Consider the following 20,823-nt stretch of genomic DNA (forward strand, 5'->3'; position numbering starts at 1 on the left):
GGGGCAGGCCCAACCTCAGGAGGTCTATCATACTAGGTCCTAATAAAAAGTTTCTTCATTGAGATGGATGGCAGCTGCTAGGTCTTCTGGCACAACCTACCTTCGTTGAGATGGATGGCAGCTACTAGGTCATAATGAAAGTTCATAGCCCTAAGCTGCAGGTTTATCATACCAATAAGATGCCGAAGATAAATTAAAACAGCGCTGTTCCTGGTAAATTAGATGCAGAATCCCAAATTCCTTGAGGATCTCAAACTTGAGGGTAGGAACAAGATGTTAGTATGATAACAAAATAAAAACAAAACAAGATGTCAGTATATAGATCCCTAGCGATTGGCTTCTCTTTGACAGTCGAAATTGGCCCTTTGGAAAAGGTTACAGAACGGAGCCACTGTTAGCCTGAAAAATGCTTACTTCAAAGCTACAAGAGCCATTTGAACCGATCATTTTACATTTAGAAGAAGCTGCTCTATTTTCTATCCTCTCCGGTATCTGTTGTGCAATTATTGGAAGTCTGGAAGAAAGCGTTATGTTGATCTAACAAATGTATTCTGTATATGAGAGAGGAAGATTGTCATTTTCGTTCTTCTAATCCATGGATCATACTCTGCAGAATTTAGAGGCATCCGATGGACAAAGAAAGGAAGCTAATCTTTTTTTGATAAAGAAAAGGTTCCTCATTTCTTCCTATCAAATGGAATCTATAATATATGGCATATGTACAAAAGCTATTCTTGTATGAGCATAATTGTTCTGTGTACAACTACTGCAATTTCAGCAGGTTAAAAGGCCACTGCTTTGGTGATATGGATACACAAATACATGAATCAGCTGCATTCCGCAAGATCAACAAGCAAAATTAGGAACTCACACAACAAACCTTTACACTTTATTACCTTTTGGCACAATCTCCAGTTAGAAAAGGAAGAGCTTGCTGTGTTGTTAGTGGTCGCAAAGTTGGCAAGACAATCTTCTCTACAATTGCATCTGGCTGGATTTGCGTTTTAGTTGTAATATGTGCCCTTGCAGACTGCATTGTTTCACCTGAATTTTCCAATTTCCATATTTAGAAAAGAGTAAATAAAAATCCAGGAGTTGAAAAGAGAAGTAACAGCACTTACATGCATGGCTGCCACCATGGATAAGAGATCTCTCGACTGATTCAAAAGTGCCTGTTCTTGTGCCGCCACTTTAGCAAGTTCAGACACCAAGGAACTTGTCCCCTCTACCTGGAGAGGATGATAGCTTTTAAAAAGACAGACAAATAATACAGAGCTTGATGAAATTGGCTGGGAATAAAACATTTGACTAGCCAGTTCACTCAGAAACTATGCATCAGAAGGTCTCAGCGTATAAATCCCAACCCATGAATATTATATATATCAAACAATCAAGGATTCCAGCATAGTTTACTTATCCTTTTAACCCCATAATTTACTGTTGAAGACAATTGGGGAATTTTACTATGCTCATTATCTGAGAAATGGGATTTCAGGGCTTTTGCAATGTGTCAAGGAACAAATTGCTCTGGGCGTGTATCAGACAATTTCATTTGTTGCCAAACAAGCCCAACCAGTTATAAGGACCCAATAAAGTAGCTACATCAACCCTGTAACTTTGTGAGGAAAAGAAAAATAAATCCAGATGGGAACTTGCATAATAAGCCTTTGTCGCACAAAACAGAAAAGAAAATTGTACATGAATACAAGCAACAATTGAAATTGGAGGGGGGAAGAAAACTGATATTCACATTATAAAGTAAGAACCTGTTATGATTCAACCATGATAGTCAAGCTAATTAGGTTGAGTCGAATTGAGTCTAGTAATTAAGTTTACTCACTACTTTTAAATTTAAAATAACGCAGATAATCTATGAATGTAAGTCCAACAGGACGAATTGGATCCGACCCATTATGACTCTACTCCTATAAAAAAGTGGTCATGGATTATTTATCATTGTGAAATGAATATTGGTTTAAGTTAATTTTGTTATCTTGCCTTTATCTTTTAATTGTAGCCCTTGGATTGCTTTTATTTTTCTAAAAGTAGATCTTAGCCCTATAAATCCTACCAAGCTACCAAACCCTAATCCAAACCTTGCCTCATGAGCCACCTTACCGACGACCAACCTCCACCATCCTGCGACTATCCACCACCCTCTGACGACCTTCGCAATATTGGTATTTTTGTTTTTGTCAAAGTTTTAACCTTTCTCTACTGTTTCAGCCATATCTTATCACTCTGACTTTGAAATCACTTCATTTCAAGTCATTAGATTCTGACTTCTGAAGCTACCGCCATAAAATTTTCATAATTTTTCTATAAACAAATCGTTCCATATCTGGTTAATAATAATGGTACCGTAGCTAGCTTCCACAATTGATGGTTAACACGAGATGAACGAGGAAGGAGCACCCATGAATGAAACCAGAACTCATCTCCATCCCCATTACTGTCCTCCAGCACCACCACCACTAGTCAACCTTGTGAAGAGCCACTGGCGTGGGCAAAGACGATATTAAAAAAGAATTTGACTGAGTTGAAAGAGAACTTGATGGAGGTAAAAACTTCCCTTAATGACTTGATCCAAGCCTTGCTAGAAGCTTTACTAGCCGTCCACCACCATCCTACACCGCCATGGCCGCCAAAACAATAGCCATTACCACCTTCAAGCATCAACAATAGTGAATCCATGGAGACTATCTAAACCACGACAACCACCTTTTCTCCAACCGCGGTGGAAGCTAAGGCCCAAAACCATAGTTTTCCACCGGCGGCAATTCAAGCCCTCCCAGCCCAAACCACCACCGCTAGTCTCTCCCTTGGGATCTCTACACCCAAGCCATCGTTCACACCAGCACTAGTTGAAATACTGTCGTCAACAGCCTTTTGCGCTACGGCAAACCTGCGGCTAGTGGACTCGAGTCTGACGTTTCCATGATCATCAAAAGCCATGGCTAGCTTCTTCTACACGATTGCTAGCCAATGGTGGTCACCACAAGCAACCGTCAGGTGGCTAAACCTGACGTCCACGTTTCCTTTCGTTGTGCCTGAGCCATACCATATCGGAGTGGCTTCCTTGAGCTTTTTCGTCGCCATAGCTCTGCTATAGTGGGGCCTTGGGTACTAATCAGAATGCACCATGGCCGTCGCTACTGTAGATCATGCTCGAGCTCAATTTTCACCCTCCACCACGAGGACCTGCTAGATGATGACTATCGTCAACCAGCAACCCCACCCAGCCACTATCAAAATTACAAAAGCCTACGGTGGCGCCCTTAGGTCGAAACATATTTTTAGCCTTGGGATTAGGGTTAAGGCAATTCTATAAAGGAGATGAAGTGCACACATTTTGAGGCAAGCTGAATTTTTGCAAACCGGCTTGGCCATCTTATGTGACTCAGTTCTTGACTCATGAACACAACTTTAGGCTCAAGTATGAGCCTGAGGATGATTTGTGGAATGACCCAGTGGGCCTGTATAATTGAACCAAACCTAAATGTAGCCCAAGTACGTGTCAGACATGTGGGCCCACGAGCACGACGTGAGCTAGAAGATCTAGCTCACGTATTAGTCACCTTAAGAACAATGTGTCTAAAGCATGGTAGATTGTTACGATCTAACCATGAGAGTTGAGTCGAGTCTAGTTAATTAATTTTGCTTATTGCTTTTAAACTTAAATTAGAGCAAATGATCACAGATATAAATCCAATATGATGAATTAGATTCGACCCACTATGGCTTTACTACTATAAATAGGAGTGATCATGGGTTATTTATCATCATGGAATGAATATTGATTTAAGTTAATTTTTTTTATCTTGCCTTTATCTTTTAGTCGTAGCCATTAGATTGTTTTCGTTTTTTTAGGAGTAGATTTTAACCCTAGAAACCAAGGTTCGTCGAATCGGCCGATCTAGATCGAGATTGGCCAGACCCGATACAAATCCATGACCGGTCCCAGTCAAAATGACTAGGATCGGCCAGGGTCGACCTGTTTTAGTTAAATCGGGTCAAATCCATAACACAGATCCGACCTGAGGACATTAATTATTGATGTCCCCAAGCCAAGCCAGGCAACGTTACCTTTTTTTTACTTTACCTTATTTTTTTCTCACTCTCTCTCTCTCTCTCTCTCTCTCATTTTCTTCAAACTCACTTTATCTAAATTCTAATGAATAGATCTAGCTCCGACGAAAACTCCGGTGATGCAGATCTAGCTCCGATGAACTCCGATATATAATTTTATAATTTTATTAAATATTTTTCTCCCAGTTTTTTAATTTCTTTCTCTTTTTTTCTATCTTCTTCTCCTTCGCTGCATCATAATTTTTCATTTTTTTTGTTTTGATTTTTGAATAAGTTAGTAATTTTGTTTAATTTTTAGGGCTCATATGTGAATAATAATATTTTTTTTTTGTCATGTTTTCTAAATTTTTTTAAATTTTCCTGCATTTTTAAAAAAATATTTAGAATTTTTTGTAATTAAAAAAAATCCGATCCGATCCGGGCAACCAATATGGCCAATCCGACCGATACGTATCGTTTTTTCGGAAGGCCAATCATGATCCCGATTTTTCAAATCTTGTTAGAAATTCTATCAAACTACCAAACCCTAATCCACACCTCTTCTCAGAAGTCACCCTACCCTATGGCCGACCTCCACCATCTCACGGTCATCCGCCACCCTCCAATGACCGACGCAATGTCGAATTTTTCGTTTATGTTCATTTTCGACCTTCATCCACTGTTTGTCATATTTTCACCCAAACCTTGGAATCATTTCATTCTAAAGCTATTAGATCCGTGATTTCCGAGACTACTACTCATAAAAGTTTTATAATTTTCCTACGAACAGATCATTTCAGGTTTGATTCGTGATAGAACCATATTGAAGATGATGGCCACCAAATAGTTCATGTTTTAAACCCCTCCTTTTAATAACTAAACCTCCTTCTGTTGATGTCTATAGAGATAAATAATGGATTCTTGTTATCCCTTACAAACCTTGCAAAAGATTTGCACATAACAAGCAAACCCAAGAGCTATTTGTTTGTGAGTCATATAGTCATCCATCCAATCATATTCCTATTAAATAACTTGAAGTATGTGAGCAAGAACATGCTAGAAGCTAGTTTTAGGTATCCAAGTCATAACCAAATGGATACAGAAATCAGGGATGGCTGTGCTGGCGGCGTACTAGCAAGGGGGGTGCCGCATGGCGCCCCTCCTAATAGCTTCGCTGCTCATCATCGACCTTGTTGTCGAGCTTGCCATCACCAACCGCCGATCACCATCGCCCGAGCCTGCATCGAGCGCCCTAGCCCGAGGAGAGAGGAAGAAAGATTAAGAGAGAGACAAAGAAAGAGAGGTTATTGGTTAAAAACTTAAGTTACAAATCCGAATCTAGTTCCGCAACATAAGTTTTTAACCAACAACCTCTCTTTTTCTTTCTTTCTCTCTCTCTCTCTCTCAATCTTTCTTCCTCCCTCCCTCAGGCTAGAGCACTTGGTGACTCGACGAGGGCAACGACGAATGTGAGTAATCTCTTACCATTTTTTCTCCCTCTCTTACAACACAGCCGGCACATGCTGTGCCATGCCTGTGGCACGATCAGTGACAGAAATATCATTTCCCAGGTATGTGAGGAATTCTTGAGAGGTCCAAATTTGTCTAACTTCTAGAAAGAAATTTGCGGCCAAATACTTATGCTGCCACTGGTTGTTAGTTATCAAATGTATATGTATGAATGCGGTGCCAATGCTACATCTCCACATGGCACAGGGGATGTCATTGACACCCCCGAATTTTTTTATAAACACCTCATATGGTGATAAAAGTTTTTGTCCTAGCTGCTCTGCGACGTGTGAGCCTCCTCAAGGCCTCTAGCTGACATGGGAGGCTTCTAGTAAGTTTTACCCTGCTGCACAGAGGTTTGAGGGAGTGATTTCTATGGATGAAACTACAATTCGGGAGATGCGAGTTAGTAACTAACAGAACGCGATAAAAAAAGCGAAAAGCAGGTTTACTAATTCATAGGATCCACGACAATCTGTTAAAGAAGATTGTCTATTCAGTATGAACAAAAGAAAGATCTGATGAAATGGATCATGCCCCCACATTTTAGATCTCTTATTCCTGCTATCAGCATGTTGCCATGTCATACAGCAACACATGCCATGCCAACAAAGAAATTAATATACATCCATTAGTACTCATAAGAGCAACATCGCAATAAGAAACCTTTGAATCACATGCCTGACTTACAAGTGCCTGATTTCATCCTTCATAAACAAGGAAGAAGTAAATGAAGGCATATTATGATGACCTTAAAGGCATAATTCCTATTTTCACGATATAAAGGACCCATCCAACTAACCAAGTCATCCATCGGATAGATAAAGGTCAAACACAGTGGACAAAAATAAATCATCTTTTAGGTGACAAGTAAATATAAGTAAATAGGTGGAATTTGTTAGTGTGATGGGTGTGTGGGCTGCCAATTCACACGCTACCAACTTATCTCTCTAGGGTTTCTACCTTATGGTAGCAACCCTCAGCTTGGCACTTGCAGCCTAAGGATAATAAGAGATTTCTACTGGCCAAAATGAATAATAAAAAAATCATCAATTATTAGCTTGTCCAAGATTGTGAAAATCAGGATCATTATCGGTCACCCGAAAGAACGATTAAGATCGGAAGTATCAGCTAAGCGTATCAACTGCTTCAATATAGACTAATTTTAATTACATAGAATTCTAAAAAATATTGTAAAATGGCAGAGAAAATCCAAACAATTAAAAATATATAGAAAAATAGGATAATATAAATTTTATGTGAAGTCAATGGGATTCCCATCTTTCCCAAAAAAAGAAAAAAAAGAATTCTAAAAACTGAAAAAAGAAAATAAATTTCCCTCTTTCTCTAGAGTTTTACAACTCTCTAGTCTAGTCTATTTCTCTCTCTCTACTGAAAAAAGAAAATAATATCAGTATAGTTGTTGACTGATTCATTTAGTCTAATCAACAAAATAACAGATCTGCTCAAGATTTGATCCAGTTGATTCCTTCTCTTTTCTCAAAATAGCATGAGTTGAAACTTAGCTCAGAGTGAAGGTTTTCTCAAGCCTAACTGTGATAATTGTCTTTGAGGTGTCAAGGTGATGGAAGCCTAACTTTCACTTGGCGAGACTTGGTCATACAATGCATAATGGAACAGTCATCCCTCATAGATAAAACTCTCTAGGAAAGAAAAATAAAGCAGAGTAGCCTTTTGCTAGTCTTCGTACGCATAACTAATGTTGTGGAGATTGATGTCAAGTCAATACATGCAGCTAAATGTAAGGGGATATTCCCATAAAGCCTTTACAATTTCCATCACTATTCTACAATTGATGACATAGTGAAAAGAGAGGCTCATATGATACTGATGACTTGTTCATCCAATAGTCACTGATAATGTCCTTTCATGGTAATTTCAAGCCTTTCAGCTTTTTATACTACTAAATGAAACCTCCTATAGGACAACGGTAGCACAATCAAATTTAACTTTAGAAACTAGAACTACTCAACGATGAGAAAATGCAATGCCTTTTCTGTCTTCCTTTCTTCTCTTGATTAAAAAAAAACAGAGCTTACTACCTCAGAAAGAGAAATAAATGAGATGATTTATATTTCACAGAATTTGCTAGAAAGAATATGATGAAGTTAATAACCTTTGACAATAGGGAGCATATAGAGGATGCCATTGCCTGCATAACATCAACTGCTGAGCCAACAGATTCTTTCACCTCTTGGATGTCTGCCTGTTCAGAGCAAAGCCGACTATAAGCTTCATAAAAAAAAAGACGTAGCCTTATAACCTATTGATATGAGAAAATGAGAAAGGGAACCTTTGCACCACCAACTGGAAGACGGAGAGTGCTAGCCTTTAACGCTTCGATAGCTCCTAGCAAAGAATTGGAATGATCTCTATCAACATGAGACCACTCCTCCAGATAGGACATCTGCATTTCATCAATTGTTTCTTTTTAAGTTTCCAAAGCTGAAAACACTACAGATATATCAGTGTGCAGGTTGATTTACATAACAAAGGAAATTGCTAGAAACATCTCCAAGGAAAGCAGATGTTCTTTGCAAGAAAGAAACAGGTACTTTTCTTATTACTTCTGTTATACAAAATGTTTCATATTTTCTTGCAATTCAAAGTTTCAAGAAAGTGCCACATAATATGAAGGTAAGGCTACCCATGATACAACTTGCTTCATAGATTCAAGTCAGAGAAACAACCCTTCCAGCAATCATGCAAAGCTATATACATCTTTCCCTCCCATATACTATATTGACAGGGGCCTCACATAGGATATATATATAGTCACTTATGGCCCATTATTTCTTAATTTAATCTTCAGACTAATATTTTGCATCTTACACTACTGTTTGGCTGCCGAGTGAATCAATATCACAAGTTATTTTTTCATGAGTTATGTACTCCAATATTTTGTTAGCAAACAAACCCAAAAATCAAGGGCATTGCTTGGTGTGGAAGCTAACTAGAGAATGATTGCTTCATGGACCTGATGGCACATGTTTGAAACACAAAACAACATCTGTGTTAACGATGGTAAGGCAGGATATGTCTGACCTCCCAAACCCCACATCTGTGAGGGACTCGTACATTAGGAAACACTTGCTAATATTAGTTATAATCTCATATCAACAATTATTACCAGATACCAACTTCAAGCATGATGTGCTTGCTGCATACAAATGAAGAAACTCAAGAAAGATGAAAAAAAAATGCTTTCAAGACATTCACAAAATAAAAGGGGAAGGTAGAAGACTTACTTGTCCCTTAAGAATAGAAATTAGCTTAAGATTTTGCTTAAGAAGTTGGAGCCTCTTCTTCTTAAGAGTAACAGAATCACGCAACTCCAAGGTGGTTATCCATGCATTATACAGATTTTTCTGATACATATCAAGTAAAAAGTGTTAGATGTAAAGCTTTTTGCTCACCTTCCTGAGATCAAAAAAGAGAAAAACAATTCTTCAACATTCAAGATCTTGATGCAAATCTCTCTCTAATACCAGCAATTAACAGTGACTAATAGAACAAGGTGATGTACTGATGCAGATGGCACAAGGACTAGGCCTTCACAAATATAGTGTGCAATAAGTGAAAGCATACATGCAGTTAAGCACCTCCACTGTAGAGAACCTCAGGGTATGGGTATGTCAATGCTCATGCCATGCAAAACAGAAGATAGCATAGGAATAACCACTCTTCACGTTGGCAAAGAAAGGGGAGACTTTGGAAAGAAACACTTAAAGGGAAGGTGGGCTTGAATCCTACCTATTTGGCGTTTGTGTGTGTGTACCCCTGCAGTTAGCTAAGTCAAAGGCCAGTCATCCATAAATCGATAAAAAAAAATGAAAGAACCTAAAATCCTGAATACTTGAGCCTTATGCTCCTTCAAATTTTTAATATATATATTAACTCATCAACTAATTCAAAAGCTTAAACTGATAGAGACCAATGGTTTTATTCTTTTATAGTTTTATATTCTAACACTCTTCTTATTATTGGACTCGAGATATCTTAATAAGCCCAAGAAATGGACTTCAATTAAATAGGTGAAGGTCTTTTATCTTCTCCCCACTAACATTAGAGTTAGCTTCTTTTTCTTTTTCACAAGCCTTACTAGCATATTTATCAGTATTCTCAAATGCCTTAGTGAGTTCATCATGGCTCTTTTTCTATTGTTTTTTGTAGAGGAGAAGGAAATGGATGAAGCTACTTGGATACGGGGACTGATGGGATTCTTTTAACATCTAAAAACACAAAGAATCTATCAAGATTTGAATTCAGAGACTTTTTGATACCATATTAATTCGACAACTATTCTAAAAACTTAAGCTGATAGAGAACAATTAAAATGCACAATGCTACATGACATGATTTTGAATTCCTCTTATTTCTTTTATTTGTGTGAGTTCTCATGTAAGAAAAGGTACAATGTATGTATTTTTGTCTCATGTCAATAGATTGTAAAGTTAAACCTCGCTAGCAAGTTCTTTAATCTCCACCATACATCACATTCTCCTCTGACCACAAATAGTTAAGCCTTCCCATACTGCAGGGTCAGACACAGGATAGAACTCAAAATTATTGAAACACCAATACCACCAAACATCTCATCTATCAAAAGCTTTACTCTTCATCCAACTGCATTGAATTATTACATATATGCAAATATCATTTGAAGTAGACTAACTTGGGAGATATAACAAGGCATTCGCTTTTGAGTTAATTTCTCAATAACTTCAGTGTATATATATTGCAACTTTGGTGACTAGAAATTTAGATCTATGAATATTCATGGGGATCTAAATAGCAGGCAAATGAACGATGATATTGTCATGCGAAGATAGACTAATGAACCTTGCAAAAGAACTTTAGTACCAACCAAGCTTGGCATCTAGCTCTTCTTTTTTAACGAATTTTTAGTTGCCAGGTAGGAATTGTGGAGGAACATGTTTGCAAATTCCTCCCTATTACACCTGCATGTAGGCATAGCAGCTAATCTAAACCAAGAGGAATATGCAATTCTGCAATTGACAATGACGGCCAAGGATCATTTCGAGCTTTACAACTGAGAGATTTGATTAAAATAGAAGTTCTAAGTTGATTGTCCAGGATTTCACATCAGCAGTTTTTCCTACAGTGTTTAATTGCAAGCAACTGAACGTATGAATTTAATGGAGTACAAATATTCAAATTAAGGATGAAATTATCATGTAAGAACTGTTCACCTTATTGTTAACAAGATCCAATTAGGCGGTTATGGGATTTCGGATTAGAACTCTTGAGTTTCATCACAAATTCAGCAATTGCTTAAGACAAATAATTTGCATGTTACCGTAATTGATCCATTGTGGACCATAGAAACTATAGTGTAATCAAGGCACTCGGAAAATCATAATTTTGCAACCCATCACTTCTCGGTAAATTATCTATCAGGTAATACTAGTTCCTAGAGTGCAACAAAGCTGAAATATGCAAATTAGGAAGCTTATCATTTTAATAACATATCTAAACACGAGTGAATACTACCTAAATGCAGGCTGAAGAGGGAAATCTACCAACTGTCAAGCTTTATGACAGTGATGATGAAATGAAAGAATTAATAACAATTGGACATCTTATAGTTGGAAATTTACAGAAAGTTTATAATGCACCAAGGAATTGACAAGAAAACAAGCTCAACACCCCCACACCTCAACACATCTATCACATACATCATAATTGAGTTATATTTGTTAAGATGAGAAAAAACAAATGAGCAGATCAACACTAATAGTAAAGTGATAAAATTTTAAAACTACAAAGATGTTATCACATAATTAGTTATTACCTCTGCAGTCAGAGTCTGCACCAACAAAGCAGCATTGGCCCTCGCATTCACACACCGCCACTGCAAATGCCGGTTATCCAAGAGTCTCAAGATATGTGCTTCTTCGATCCGATTCTCCCCTTTCTTTGCTCTCCTCACTTCAACAGCAAAGCTAATGATAGAAGGCGCATTCGCTGGCTGACCAACAGGCGAATGGCTTGCAGCTGAACCACTCCTTGTCCTTAAAGGACTGGCCATCCCTCTCGGTGAATTCACAAACTTACTAGGCGAAGGCTGCCTCACTGGCCCATGGAGCGGTGAGGCAGCAGATCGGGGAGATGACAAAGGGCTATCCACCAAAGATTTCTTCACCATTTTTGATCCAGGCGAAGACAACCGGCTATTGGTTTCCTGCAAGAATCTTGCGGGGACACTAATCCCTCTCGGAGTGATCCTCGACCGAGGGGGCACAATTAGGTCATGTGCCTCCGAATTGCTCCCCGAAGAAACGCTATCTGTATCGGAATCCATGGACTGCTGTAACAAGTGGACAGTGGCCAAGATCGAATTTTTCTCCTCCAAAGAGTAATCCAAGCTCCTGGCAAGAGGGTTCGATGCCCTGGGCTTCGCAGCGGGCCATCGATGGTGATGCTCCGAGGGCCGCGAGTTCTCCGAGACCCTTCGCCGTTCCGGGGTGGGCTTCGGCGTCTGATAGAAGAAGGATTCCCCCTGGAAGGAGACGGAGAGGCTTCGTGTGGTTGTACAGAGAGCACGTGAGGCGGAGGACTCTACCGGCCGGGGAGAGGAAGGGCGGGTGCGATCTACGGAGCTGGACCGCCTCGATTGCGGCAATGCCGAAGGAGTCTGGGACCGGGAAGAGACGAGAGGCGAAGGGAACCGCCTCGCGCTCGACGAGGAAGACGACGAGGTCGTCGTCGTCGAAGAGGAGTAAGAGGTAGAAGTGGAGGAGGAGGAGGAGAGGTACCGTGAGTTGATCTCCTTGGCACGAGGTCGCCGGGATACGGCGACAGCGGCATTGTCCTTTTCCGACGGGATCAGAGGCGGGCGGATGAGATCTTCTTGATTACTAGTGTTCTTGGAGGCGACCGTGGCCACCATGATCTCCGGCGAGATCGAGATCTATCTTTCTTTCAGGAAGGAGAACCTGTGATCACATTACCGAGGCGGAGCACCGGATTCGCGGTCTGGTCACCCTCCTTTCGCACTTCGTGACCTGGAGGAGATGAAGAGAAGCGAAGCAAATGGATGGGTGAGAGCAAGCAGAGGGGAGAAGCGAAGCCATAGTGGAGAGCACTGGGGACTGTGGATTAATTTTCTCTAATTCTTGGTTACTTTTTTAACTACACCCCGCCGCTTAAACCAAAGAGGAGCAAAAGAGGAATATCGGAAAAGGGAGGAGCTTAAGCGCATAAAGGTTGAAGAATTGGAGGAGGAGACGGAGGAGTTAGGCGGCGGTGGCGGTGGCGGTGAGTGATGGAGATAAATTGGCGTTTGCTCCGCTCTTTGGATTCTTCTTCAGAGGAGCTGGAGCGAGATGGTACAGAAGCTAATAAAGAAAATTCTATAAAAATAAATAAAAAAATATTTACCCAAATGATTAAATAAAAATAAGAAGGGGGGGTATATAGTAAATCTACAGAGGAGATCGAGAAAGGCAAGTGGATGGAGGCAGGGCCACCTTTTTTTCTTTATCCAATTCGATTGTGGTCACCACTGGGTGAGGGGGAGTGTGCAGGGTGTGTGAGTAACAGAAGGAATAAAATAATAAAAGAGTCGACGTCAAATCGGCAATAACCAAGGGAGGAGGTGATTGTAACCTTGAAATCTTAGAAAAGAAGTTAAGAAGCGTTTTGTAATAATAGTTCATGGTGGGTCCAGCTATTAATTAATTAAATAATTAATTAAGACAAAATTATTCCAATTAAGTAGAGGAACCGAGATCTAACTGCAGGCTTAAAGGTGGGACCAAATAACTATGTAGACTAGAGTCCACAAATGTCTATTTATCTGGTGGACTTAGAAAGCCACTGGCCCATGTATCCCCTGCTTTTGATGTTAACATGGAATCTCTTATTACCTAAATTTATTATTATAGAAAAATGATCCTTTTACCCTTTTTTTCATTTTTTTTTTGAAAAAGAAAAAACCTTTTCCACCTACTAAATTATGTCCATTTTTAAGCTTATAGAAAATTAACATTCTCGAATAACTCATGCATTTAGAAGAAAAGGTTTCTGTTGAGATTATTGGATATCCCACTGACCCAGAGAATAAGTTTTTAGGCAATAAATCAGCAATGAATTGGATAACTCCAAAAGTACTCTGTTTTTTTCTAATAATAATTGGTTATATATATATATAATAAAGAGAAAGAGAGAGAGAGAGAGAGAGACAAGAGGATTAGAAGAAAAAACTTTAATTTGAGATTATTAGATATCCAATTGACCCAAAGATTAAGTTTTTAGACAGTAAGCCAACAATAAATTGGATACCTTCAAAACTACTCTGCTTTTTGAATAATAATAATTGGATATATAATAAGGAGAGAGAGAGAGAGAGAGAGAGAGAGAGAGAGAGAGAAGAGGTTGAAAGAGAAATTTGCCTATATTAATTATATCATGGACATGGAGAAGCTGTGTAAATGGAGTCACAGTATCTTGTTTGCAAGTCAAAGGAATTTCTAGATAACAGGTCTTAATCACATGTTAACCATAGAAATTTGGTAATTAATTTGGTTGCTTACCTTTCAAACTAGAAGGTTGAATTAGGTGCATTCTGTAGGGAGGGTGTGCACTTACCTACTCAATGTTACTTAAGATGGTAGCTACCAAACACTGTTGATCTTAATTGGGGCATTGGCTTTTTAGCTCATAAAAAATACTTCCTGGTTGCAAGTCTTGTGAACATTAAGCAATCTTCCTTAGTTATTATTACCCTTTATCAAGTCATCTGTTATGATGTTAATTCTCTATTAATTAAGCAAATAAAACCGACTAACTGAACAATATATTGCTGTCAAGAACTAATTACAAGTGGTAGAGTATGGAGTGAAAATTAAACATCAAACTACTGTCCTTCTCATTTATAGTCACTTCTTTGCCCATGCATGCCATGGAAACATAAATATCACGACTTGTAACTATAGAAGAAAACTATGAAATTAACTTATATTGATGTCACATGCATGGGGTTGGAAGAGATAAATTGTATACCTAATGCTATATGTGTTGGATAACAAGTAGATATACACACCTTTATCCCGTTCTTAGTTTTTTCTTTGTAGTTGCATGATTAGTTAGTATGGAAAAAGAGAAGTCATCACATGATTCTTCTAAATTTCAAGTCGTGTCTACCATAATTTTAAATTTAATCAATTCAGAAAAAGGTTGGTCTCAGACTACAATTACAAGCTACAAATAAAGAGCTTTCCAATATAATTGTATTTAGTTTTTTTATTTATAATAATAAACTCTAATGTGCATCCTATAATATATTATATGTGTTCAATTATAATAAAAATATATATCGGCTATAGAAAATATAAACATTTATATGCTAAATTAAAAAAATAAGCCCCAATAAGATGCTTAATAAAGAATTTTTTAATCTCTGAATTTATATATTAATATAAGAAAATTACATGAAAATTAGTTTTAATTTTTTTTTTACTTTTATTATTGATAATATTTTTTTTAAATATTGAATACTTGTATTGAAAATTAGTATATTTATTTAGTGAAATTTAGTAAAATCTCAACCGAAAGAACTCTAAATTAATTAGAGAAATTAAGATAGTTAAGATATTTTATCATTTGTTAATTATGATTAGACATTAAACTTGCTCGGCTACGATTAGATTCTAAACCCTAAACCCTAAACATCGGAGCTTATGTCGGGGTACTAAACAAAGAGTTGCATTCTTTTGAATAATATAAATATAACTGAGTGAGTTGATATGGCCTTCATCATAGCTACTTAGCTAAAGAGCTCTATATTCAATGTTTCATAAACTAAAGCTAGAGAAAACTGAGGAGGATGAGTTGAGTGAGAGTGAAGGGTTGATATGTTTAGTGGAAGCAACACTATAGTCATGTGGTTAGCCCGTCATTATAGAAATAAACCACCTGATAACCCTACTTTAATGGCCCACTAAAACTAGTATATATGAAATCATGCAAGCTCATCATGCAAGGGAAAGGTGTGTGATAACCTTTACTAATAACTTTAGAAATATCATTACTCGAATCAAGGGGACCAAAGAGACCAATGCACATGCCTGCATCACTCTCATATCACACCCAATATTCAAGGCTGCAAGCAAGCTATATGAGTTTTGGACCACCACTTGGCCTCAAGCCTCTACTTCCTTTTTAATTTCTTCTTTTTTCTCTTTCTCCATACTGTCTTATTAGATTATTGCCAAGGACTTAATATTTCAATGGACTTGGATTTGGTCTTTGCTAAGTACTAAACAGACACAGAGATGTGATCTGATACTATAGCTACAAAAATGCCATGCATCTAAGGGGGCCAGCTTATTTATATATGTTCACTGATTGTTGTAGACATGTCATAGTCTAAGTATATTCTTGTCCATGTTTATTTTATGGAGTTATAAAAGAAACTATGTTTTGATAATTAGTTGATCCAAAAATTTAGAGTAATATATAGTAGACTAACTATTGTATAGTATTTTGTGGGGTTTACGGTGCCCTGGTTTATAATATGTCCTAATTTCCTTGAGAAGGAAATTAATTTAGTTAAAGAATGAAATATGGTTGGAAAATATTTCTAAATTGTATAGAAATGAACGAGAAAATAACTTTGAAACAGAAGTACATTTGCAAATATGGGAAAAAGAAGAAGGTTCTCACAAATGCAGGCGACGATACGCTTAAACCTCCTGTAGAAGGGAAATTAAATTATAATTTACCTTCATATGGTAGCTTGATCCAATTTTAATTTATTATTCTGTACTTCACACTTAAAGCACTTAAATGCTATATGATCATCTAGTCCAAATTGCAGCTACTAGTTAATCTTTAACTGGGCATAAAAAGATTTAGTTACCCTATAGACTATAGTTTGATTTAATATATTTATGACGAAAAATATTGAAGCTAATAAAACACTCTTACTAATTTTCTAAACCACATGAAAGCTAAAATCAAACTAAACCACATGAAAATAAACTGTGTTTTGTTCAAGAATATATTTACTAATTTTCTACAAAATAAGCAGGACAAAGGCAAATAAAAATCCAAATCTTTTTAGACAAAAAATTAAAAAAGAAAAGAAAAAAAAAAGAATCCTCCACCAATAAAAAGTTAATTAATAAAAAATTAAAAATAAAAACTAGACTCCGAGGGAATGAGAGTAGGTGCACTGGTCCCTGTGATATTGAAAGGCGAAGACTTAGAACTAGAACTAGTTTGCATGCATGTTCCTGAGCCACAATTTCTTCACCTACCCAACATATAATTGTACTAGATGAATCAAGGGAATATACATATCTCAATCAAACTCCATTTACCAAAAGAGTTGACGTTAATTAACCGATAATTAACCATTAATTTGTGAGTTTATTATTATATATATATATATATCTTTGGTTATATATTTGCTACGTAAGTCATTAATCATCTAAAATAATTGAAGACCTGGGAGCATGCATGTGGGGTTAAATAGAATCCAATTTTGGCTTCTATATACGTGCAGATGCAAAGGCTTTGGCTTTTAACGAACAAAGATGGATGGAAGACAAAGCAAGGAGACAAGCTTATGTTGGATTTGATAGTGAAACTGAAAGGTTAGCAGATCCCGGGTGTTTGATGCTGTTTAGGTGCTTTAATGGTTTTTATTTTCCTTTATCGATTATAAGCCCGAAGAATATTTAAGCTAGAAAAAGATAGGATAAACCAAATTATCAAGTGTTTTTTTTTTATAATCCAACAGTAAGATTTTTATTTTAATTTATCAATAAAAATAGTAGTAATTAAAGTTATAGCTAATCATATTAATTAAATGAACAATATTATGAACCTTAGCATGTGTGAGACCACTAGAACAATAGAACAAATATTAAATACTCTAACAGCGAGTTGTTGTCTGCATCCTAACATGGCATCCACCTTAGTTGAACAAAGTAACATACTCAAATAAATAAGTCTTTACCATTAATAATTTCGGTCCATATTCTGATACACATGCCTAATTTAACTTAGCACTTAAAAAAACTTATTTTATAATATCCTTAAACTAAGAATTAATTTCATATTGTGCTTCGTGATAGTGTAAGATATGCTTGACAGATCAATCCTATATCGTTACATAGTATATTTGTTTCATGTATATTGTATCAAAGTTTGTATATACAAATCATGCCAATCAAGGCTTGATGATTTATTTTTATTTGATATCAAGTAAAGGTAGAGTTCGAATTATGTTAGACTCATCTATTATTTTAGTATAAAAATCTTTATCTATTTAAATAAAGTCTAATTCTTAGGTCCATCAGAATATCTGAGCTCTGAAATAAAATAGAGTGCTAAATATAAAATATTAAAATTATCATGGTATCATTTCAATCTCTATAATTACTCACCTTCCCCGCTGTGTGAAAGATATTTATGACTATAGTCACACTATCTCATCTGCCTCTAGTAACAATTTAATTTGCTACTCAGATGTCGATTAGGCTAGTTGTCATAATACTCGAAGATCAATATTGGGCTATGTTCCTTCGAATTTAGGGTGCTGAAAAAAAAAAAAAAAAACTTATTTGCCTCTAGCATTGTATATTTATATTTGTTTCTTGTATACTGTAATTAAGTCTTTATATACAAAACCTTAATCTCATGCCAATCAAGGGCAGAAGATTAATTCTTACACTTAATATATGTGGATTACTTTTTCTAAATACATAAAGTCAGTCAAACAGCTTCTAAATATGACTCAATGTTTATAGCATTAATTCATCGAGTATGCCATCGAAAACGAGATAAAAACTCTCTTGGAGGTGCACTGAGATGGACCCAAAAAATGTTATACTTCGTTTTCAAAGTTCTGATATAAAGATTATAATCCAATATACTTATTTAAAGTGGCTTTTCTACCATTTTAATTCCCAATAACTTTTTAATAAAATATAAAGATAAGTGGCATATATATGAAGAAAATAAACCTAAAGAGTGTGTTCAAGTATGGCATTCTCAACGAAGGGACATTATTATGTGTTCCATTTTTTTAATAGTTATAAAATATTGGGTAAGTTATAAATTACTCCTATGTTTTTGGCCTAACATCAATCTACCCTCTAAATTTTCATATCTATAACGTTATTTTTTATAGTTTAGACTAACATAAGACTGTTAATTTTTCATCTCCAACTTAATAATTTTGAGAGTGCTAAGTTAAAGTTTCCCTGTTATACGTGCTAAAAGCTTCTTGAGGAATATTCAAAGCACTCCTGGGAGTGTATTAAGTGTGTCACTCTCTGGGAGAAAGCTTCACATGTGCTATAATTAATGCAACCATCTTTTTAACTGTATAAAAGTAGGACACCTAACGTTCCCTCATTACTAGTGCACACTTCATCCACTATCAAGAGTGCATTCATCATTTCCTTGTGCATATAAATGTTATATTAGATAGATACATTTACATTCATAATTGGTTGTTACTAATTATCTAGTTGACTTAAATGTTTAAACTATTTAAAGCACAATAGAATATGAATAGATAAAAGACAATGGAGTGCCAAACCCTCCATGGCAGATAAGAATAAATTATAAAAATTGAGAATTAAACGAGATTTAAATTGCCGATGTTAAAAAAATCAAGTTCGGATATTATGTTAGATGACTAATTGACCCAAAGTTTTAAGCTATCTAAGAACAGTGCCCATCATATCTTTAACAGGCATTAATAGATGAGTAGTAGTAACCTATTTCATTATTTGAGAAGGCAGAGAAAGAGAGGATCTAATGTTGGAGTAGAGCCGCGGGAGCATTATCAGATATTCTTTTATTAATTTCTAGTAGCTGCTCATTATGGTGACACCAATTGGGACAATGATCATGACCTTAAGACACTACTTTTAGATCGTATAGAGTACTACGGATGCAGAGGTAATAGTTGCGAAGTACAAGCCACTGGGCTAAACTAAATTGATGTAGGTATTTACATAGTTTCAACTTTCAACTACTTAGCAGTTACAGTACAGTGTATAGTGCGCAAAGACAAAATGTTAAACAGAGACTAACTTCCTTTGTTTCATTTTGTTGATGACTATGGATTAGATTGAGAATTTTAGCACTAATCCAAATTGTTCCTGTTCCAATGAGCAAGCACTCTGATATAGACTTAACCCCCAAGACAGCATACATATACACTACTTCCAATTCTAACCTACTGATTTGATGAAGTGTTGTAGCTTCATGCAAGTTCTCAAGGGAAACAAACTACATTCCACATTGCAAAGCACACACAGCATGAAGAGAGCATTGCTTCTAATGAACAGTTAACTAGAGGACTGCAATAGAGTACACAAAAGAATAGAGCTAAGTGTAGTACCTTAATTAACCAAGGAAAGGAATGGCACTTGGACTCAATGGACTGCTGCTTGCAGTGGCCTGAGTTGCCAACAATTTTCCAACGACGAAGAGAAGTGATCAACAATGGCACACTAAAATCAGCAGCTTTAGCCTAAGGTTGCCATTATTTGCAAGCTAAGCCTTGTGTTTTGGCACTAGTGTTCACATCTCCTTTTCTCTCTCTTCTCTTCTTTGCTTTGAAGGGAATTCTGCTCACCTTTACCAACATGACATCTTTTGTTCTTGGGGCCCCAACTCTTAACCTTTTACAGAAGGGCACAGCGGAGATACTTTTGCAATACCTAATCCTCTCTTTTACTGAGGATATCAAATTGCCATGTGGCCATGTGGCAGAAGCCCACAAAGATGAAGCATCCTGACTGCTATTATCTTAGCATTTCTTTTAGAGAAAAGAGAAGCATAGTTTTGCTGGAGCAGGAGTTCTTGCTCATTCCAAGTGGATAGACTGTAAACTTCTCAATATCAAAGCTTTTAAAGAAAAAAAAACTAAATTGAGACCCAAGCTGGTCATGATAGGCAGGCATAATGTCCTTCCATAATGAAGTATGGCTGCATCATTATTCAACTGCTAAAAAGGGAGTTAGTATGGAAGTAAGTCTTTATCTCTTGTACCTGATCATGGTTCAGGCCATGTATAACTATTAGGGCTGTAACCTTATCAGTTGCCCTGAAATCTTAAGATATTAGGTGACAAATATACAATGAATGTCATGCCTGATCTAAAAGCTTATGCTTGTAAAACAACTGGTGCATTAATGTGGTCTGGTCTCCAAGATTGTTTTTCTAGAGGTCATC

General features: G+C 36.8%; 1 protein-coding gene across 3 annotated transcripts; it reads right to left on the reverse strand.

The window, feature by feature from the left end:
* Nucleotides 1-720: 720 nt before the first annotated feature.
* Nucleotides 721-20,152, reverse strand: LOC140773811 (QWRF motif-containing protein 2-like). 3 transcript variants are annotated; one of them, XM_073116565.1, is made up of 7 exons: nt 19,988-20,152; nt 11,414-12,626; nt 8,847-8,966; nt 7,892-8,005; nt 7,715-7,804; nt 1,122-1,229; nt 721-1,044 (listed from the first exon to the last, which is right to left on the reverse strand). In XM_073116565.1, exons 2-7 carry the CDS (start codon nt 12,509-12,511, stop codon nt 976-978), a joined length of 1,599 nt encoding a protein of 532 aa, XP_072972666.1. In that variant the 5' UTR covers nt 12,512-12,626; nt 19,988-20,152; the 3' UTR covers nt 721-975. The 3 variants fall into 3 exon arrangements, 2 of the variants coding, with proteins under 2 accessions (XP_072972666.1, XP_072972665.1); XM_073116564.1 differs by lacking the exon at nt 19,988-20,152 and having other exon boundaries at nt 11,414-12,987; XR_012106525.1 differs by lacking the exons at nt 721-1,044; nt 1,122-1,229; nt 19,988-20,152 and having other exon boundaries at nt 7,892-8,043; nt 11,414-12,996.
* Between the last annotated feature and the right edge of the window lie 671 nt (nt 20,153-20,823).

The sequence above is a fragment of the Typha angustifolia genome, chromosome 13 (genome assembly GCF_048772165.1).
Source record: "Typha angustifolia cultivar Huaian chromosome 13, ASM4877216v1, whole genome shotgun sequence".
Taxonomy (NCBI): domain Eukaryota; kingdom Viridiplantae; phylum Streptophyta; class Magnoliopsida; order Poales; family Typhaceae; genus Typha; species Typha angustifolia.

Excerpts from the sequence above, each read along its gene's own strand:
- LOC140773811 (XM_073116565.1), bottom strand. The coding sequence starts at position 12,511 with ATGGTGGCCACGGTCGCCTCCAAGAACACTAGTAATCAAGAAGATCTC. Across the intron at positions 8,006-8,846 it reads TTTCTATTCTTAAGGGACAA|ATGTCCTATCTGGAGGAGTG; the intron begins GTAAGTCTTCTA and ends GATGAAATGCAG. Across the intron at positions 1,230-7,714 it reads TATGCTCCCTATTGTCAAAG|GTAGAGGGGACAAGTTCCTT; the intron begins GTTATTAACTTC and ends CATCCTCTCCAG.